This window comes from Centroberyx affinis, unplaced genomic scaffold (assembly GCF_046629955.1).
Source record: "Centroberyx affinis isolate AG114_WGS23_722 - 3 ecotype Tasmania unplaced genomic scaffold, CSIRO-AGI_Caff_v1 ptg008327l_1, whole genome shotgun sequence".
In the NCBI taxonomy this organism is placed as follows: Eukaryota; Metazoa; Chordata; class Actinopteri; order Beryciformes; family Berycidae; genus Centroberyx; species Centroberyx affinis.
Window position 1 is genome coordinate 37,501 of NW_027284140.1, and position 5,958 is coordinate 43,458.

Consider the following 5,958-nt stretch of genomic DNA (forward strand, 5'->3'; position numbering starts at 1 on the left):
CAGCCCCGAGCCCAACGCCAACCTGCACCAGACCCCCTACCTGCCCAGTCTGAAGGGGGAGGAGCCGCGCATCAAGGAGGAGGAGCTGCGGTTGGACGACAGCAACGGCGACGCGTACGACGACTTCGACTACGAGGACGAGGAGGCCGACTACGCCAGCGACAACGACAACCATATCAACCAATAGGACGGCGAGAGGGGGCCGCGCCCGCTTTAAAGCCAATCACAGCTGGTGAATCACCTGAATCCCACACAATCCCAACCCACCAATCAGGAAGCGGACTTTCTCGTTTTTTTGCCAATCACCTTGAGTCCCGATCTCACGAAACCCCTTCCCTTGTTTTTTCCCTCCTAACCAACCGGGACTCTTTTCGCAGAGCCAAACCCCCTCCCACCGGAGTCCTGATACCAGCATCCGACCAATCAATTGAAGCACAGGACCTGTCACTCACACTGACTGTTACACAAACTGGAGTCTGGGAGGAAGAGAAGGTGACGACCAAGCTAGCCCACGAAGCTCGCTGAGGAATATTTGAGTACTACTGCTTAGTTCGTGCTCCGCGAGAGTACGAAAAAAAAAAACCGCGGCGAGGCGATTCGCAGTGTAACGCCATGAGTAAGCTACAGAACGAGGAGAAATAATATCACACGCAAAACGCAAACCTTTTAGACCCGTTTGTAGGCAAGGAGACATTTTGAAAAACGAAAGATGGACCTGTCAAGAGGATAATAGATGACACTTTAAGATGGTGGACCTGTTTGTTTATTATCAAGAGACACTTTTAAAACAAAAAAAAAACAAAAAAACAGCTTTTTTTCGTTCTTGGTTCTATAATATTCTCACTCAGGTACACGGTGCCAATAAGTGGCTTGTGAATGTGATTTGTTGTTTTTGTGCTACAAGTTTGAATAATAATAGAAAAAAAAAGAGACATTTCTTTTTTTTTTTTCTTGCCCTTTCGTTGTAAAGCACCCGAAAGAGAGACAGACGTCAGACATGTTTATTTTTAAAAAAAAAGATATCTTTTCTTCAAACCTCGCAGTGTGCTGTCAAAGCGGTTTCCCTTTTTCTCTGTGTTTTTTTGTGACTCCCCCGCTCCCCCCCCCACTATTTACAATCCGATGGGACGGTCCAGCCAGGACTGACCCCTCATGTGTTAGACAGCATGGACTGTCCCACTTCAAGGGATTTCGGGGGGGGGGTGTGTGTGGGGGTGGGGTGGGGGGGGGGGTATGAGTCTCTCTCTGGAGCAGAAAGGAAAAGCACTGTGTTGTGAGACAATCCACCAAAACAGTTTTTCTTCTCGCTCTCCATCCCTCTATCTATGTCGATCTACACACAAAACATCAGTTCGGTTTAGATCGAAACATCCTATCGTGTGAGTGTGTGTGTGTTGTTTTTTCGTTGTGTTTATTGGGCGTGTGTGTGTGTGTGTCCCACCTCCCCATCCCCACCCCCCCCCAACCCCCCCAGCCCCCCACCCCCTGAAAAACCCAGTCTCTCTCTGCGAGAAAAAGGGCGAAACAAAAAAAAATGCACGTCCGCCATACTTACAGAAGGACGTGCATGTGTACAGAGAGATAGGCAACTCACACTGCTGCCGTCATGTTATTTCACACACACACGCACACACACACACACACACACACACACACACAGCTGTTGTCCTGTCCCCCCCCCCCCCCAGTGTTTCTCTGCTCCCTCCAATCAAACGTCGTTCTGCTGTCCCCAGTGGGCGGAGCTGAGGTGAAGTCAGCCAGTCAGTGTTTCCGTTTGTATTTGAATACTGTATTTTATTATTTCTCTTCAAACTGCCTCTAGTCTAATAATATTATTAACAATAATTATAAGGATGGTCAGCGTTTCCTAAGTTTAGTAAGTTATGTACAGTATAATTTATTTTTTTCCTCTTTATCGGGTTTTTTATGACCATATGAAACTATGACAGTCAATGAAACATTATTCTATTTAGCTGGTAGGTATTTAGCTCTAAACAAAAGTTGTCATTTTACCTTGCTTTGTTTTGAATTTTGTTCCCTTCTATTTTTTGGATGCGTTCGTTTTGTATTAATCCTGCGGACGGCAGGCGGGCGGGCGGAGTCGGGACGGTGAGCTGGACTGTCGTTGAAGGAGGCAGCACCTCTCACGGACTCAAACGCACCCCGCCTCCCCAACTGAAGACTTAACCCTTTCATGTCCAAACCCATTTCTAAAAAGCACTCAGACTCTGTGCAGTCAGAGAAAAGAAGAACGTGATTTTTTTTTTTTTTATTGTTATTATTATTTTATTTGTAATGGTTATTATAATGTATAATGTGAAGTTTCTTCTCTTTAATTTTGCTTTCTTTTTTTTTTGTTTTTTTTTGTTTTTTTTCTTGGAGATGAAGAAAACAGTTTTATCATTCTAGGAAACTGTTTTCTGTGAACAAAGAGCCCCGTTCCTGTTTACTAGGTTGGCCGTCTCACCGAGACACCGTGGAACATCATTGGCTTGGATCCACACACACACACACACACGCGCACACACACACACACGTACACATAACCGCATGCATGCACCTGCACACACACACTCACACAATCACTCTTACACATGCGCGCATGCGAGAGCACACACACACACACACACACACACATTTGAAATGAAGAGATTATCGTGACAACCAAACAAATCCTATGCTGTCCTTTTTATGTTTCTTGAAAATCTACATGAGATATATTCATTAGAAGTATTCTAGTTTTGAAATCCTGTATATACATTTTGTTTTGTGATATATGAACATAACCGCGTTTTTGTTTTTGTTTTGTTTTTTTTTAGTTTGTTTTTTTTCCGACCATAGGAAAGCAGTGTTTACTGTGTTCCACCAAGGGTGTTCCACTGTCTGTGGGCGTGAGACGACCAGGCGTTTCTTCTATCTTATTAAAAGTCACTCCTCATCAGGAGCAGTTTGCTTTGTTTTAGCTCCACGCGACGCTATAGGAGCCATGACTATTCTTCAGGTGTGCTGCCACATAGTGATCCCCACACTCACAATCATTATTGCTACAGATAGCCACATAGTGAGCCTCTCGGTCTCAGTCTTGCTGTTTAGTCGCCCCTGTTATCACACCATGGTTTAACCCAATGCTGGAGAAAAGGGGATCCTGACTATGTGGATCAGTCCATTTTTGGGGTATCTAGAGGGGTGGGTGGGGGGTGGGGGGTGGGGGGGGGGGGGTGGATACTTCAATCATCCCTGCTGGCAAGGTCCGTCCCCATATCAAGACAATGAAAATGATGATGGTGATGAAGAAGATGATGATAATAATAATAATATTTAAGACAATCAAAGTCATGAGTGGAGCTCAAAACAAAGTAAGAATTATTACAAGTAAAAAAAAAAAATATCTTACCATCTCAACTTGAAAAATCGAGAAAGATAATTATGTAAATATAACATAGAGTTATAGATTTATATTTTGTTCATAACACAGTGTAATATAAGTTGTATATTTCTTTTTTCTCTCCCTCTGTCTCTTTTATTGATGTTATCCATGCCACAGAAAAGCAGGAGTCGCAGTACTCTCACAAAAAAAGAAGAAAAATATCAAAGAAATAAAGAAAAACAGGAAAAGAAAAAAAAAACAAGCCGTGGGCTGCCACCACCATCTGTTCTAAGTTCACTTTTTTTCAGTATTACTGCCAGACAAGGCTCTAATAAAGACAGCAATGTGTTCGGTAAAACTTCTGCTGGTCCTGGTCACTTCTTTCCTCCATGTGTAACACACACAGAATAATAATAATAATGATAATAATGATAATAAACTTTATTTGTATAGCACTTTTCAAAAACAAGTTTACAAAGTCCTTCACAGACACACACACATGCACACACACACACGCACACACACACACACACACACACGGTCACAGGCATGAACACACATTCACATACAGAGACGCATTTTTCACTAATTTACACTGCCTTTACAGCTCCAACACACACACACACACACACACACACATACACACACACACACACAACCACAAACATATAAACACACTGGTGTATCCACATATGAACAGAAAGAGACAAAAAACATTGTACAAACAGAAACATAATAGGCGGAAGAGGCAATAAAAGTATCTACACTTGTTCATGTGACTGTAGATTTTAAAAAGAAGATAGAAGAAATGAATAAATGAGTAGATATAGATGAAATATTACAGTAAAGGTGAAGTGAGTTACATCAGTAAAAACAAAAAAGTCCTGGAAAGGCAATATGAACAGTCACAATATGAATCAGTGTTTTGAACTTTAAGTTAAAGTGCTATTTCTCTTTCATTTCCACTTGTCCCGCACTTAAAAAACGTCCTGAGCCTTTCCTCCCCCAGTCCGTCCGCTCAGTGACACGACGTGAGCGCTGCCTGTGTGTCGCCGGGCCGATCCAATCATCTCCATAACGACGTGTTAATTATGCGAAGTCCACCTTCTTGCCCCTCCAATCAGAGGGCCAGCTGGGAGGTGGAGGAGTCGAATCACGGCCAGTTAGCAACCTGATAACCTAATTAAGCACAACAAGGGACACAGGAGGAGAGGGAGGAGAGTGACGCAATGTGTGTGTGTGTGTGTGTGTGTTTGTGCGTGTGTGTGTGTGTGTTTGTGTGTGTGTGTGACACATGTGCAGCCCCCCCAAAAAAACAAAAAAAAAAGGAAGACTCTGTACTCTCTAAAGCTCTGTCAAAGAGCCAAGCGGCAGACGCCTGTGCTGCTGTCGCCAGTTAAAAGGAGGATCTTTAATTGATGCTCGGTTAAGGATGTTGCGGATGTTGAAGTCTCCGCTTTCAGGGGTTAAAAACACAAAATCCCACTCACCGCGCCCATTAAAACGCTGTCCCCATCTGTGTCCATATGTTCCCGCAATCAACCCCCACCGCCCGGCCCGGCGCTGCACGCATAAAAAACAGTTAAATGCACTCCGAGGAGATGATTTTACGTGGTTTGCTAATTACCATAGCTTCACAAAAAAAAAAAAGCCCTTTTGATGCAATAAAGAGGCGCGATGGGGGCAGATCCAGAACTCCTACGGTAAGTAAAGGACTTAGTTGTTCTCTGGGCGTCGTGAATTTTTCAGTGCCAGCCTGGAGGTAAAAACCTGAGAAAAGGTTTATGTGTGAATAGTTGAGGAGCAGAGAGGGGATTCAGATTTTCTTTTTTTTTCCTTTATTGTCAGCAGTACATGGAATGCTGGAGGAAGCGAATGGTGGCTATACCCACAGATTAAATCACACACACACACACACACACGCACACACACACACCCTAAGGTGTACTGTAGGAGTTAGCTCAGCTTAAACCACAATTATCCACTGGCTATTTCCATCAGAAGTGTTGAGACAAAAGAACGAAAACTATTACAGTGAGCACATATTTACATTTGAATGCCTGTGCGTATTTTCCTCTGCGTGTTTCCAAGAAGACGGTTTTAATTTGCTCCAACTTTCACCGCTTGTGCAGCTCCAGTCTAACACGCCATGTAAAAAAAACAAAAACAACTAAAGACAAAGACAGAACCCTGCACATGTGCGGCCCTCCGTGTGTGTGTGTGTGTGTGTGTGTGAATGTGTGTGTGTGTGTGTGTTCATGAATCCGTGCACGCTCGCCGATGTGTTTGTTCCGGCGCTCGTGCCCGTGTGCTCGCCAGCGTTTGGTCGTGTGTGTGACTTTGAGTGGGGCCTCTCTGCACCGGCTCAGTGAAATGTGCAGTTTTCAACCGTGGGTGTTTGGAAATTGAGTGAAAACGATGTCACATTAATGATTTAAAGTCGGTAATAGGATGTGCTGTGACGCTGAGCCGCCAGCTAAGCTGAGTTTAAGGCTCCGGCGTTAATGTATTCATGAGGAGGAGGGATTATACAGAGACAAGAGCAGCTAGAGAGCTGAGTGCAGCAGAGCAGCCAGGGCCAACAGGCCTGC

General features: G+C 44.1%; 1 protein-coding gene across 1 annotated transcript in view; it reads left to right on the top strand.

The window, feature by feature from the left end:
• The window catches only part of sox5 (SRY-box transcription factor 5), a gene marked incomplete at its 5' end in the record, with an annotated part of 37,224 nt that extends 37,037 nt beyond the window's left edge, over positions 1-187 (top strand). The window contains one exon of the mRNA XM_071514250.1: positions 1-187. This exon is cut by the window's left edge and continues 111 nt beyond it. Within this exon, the coding sequence (XP_071370351.1) occupies positions 1-187 (187 nt within the window).
• Positions 188-5,958: the final 5,771 nt, after the last annotated feature.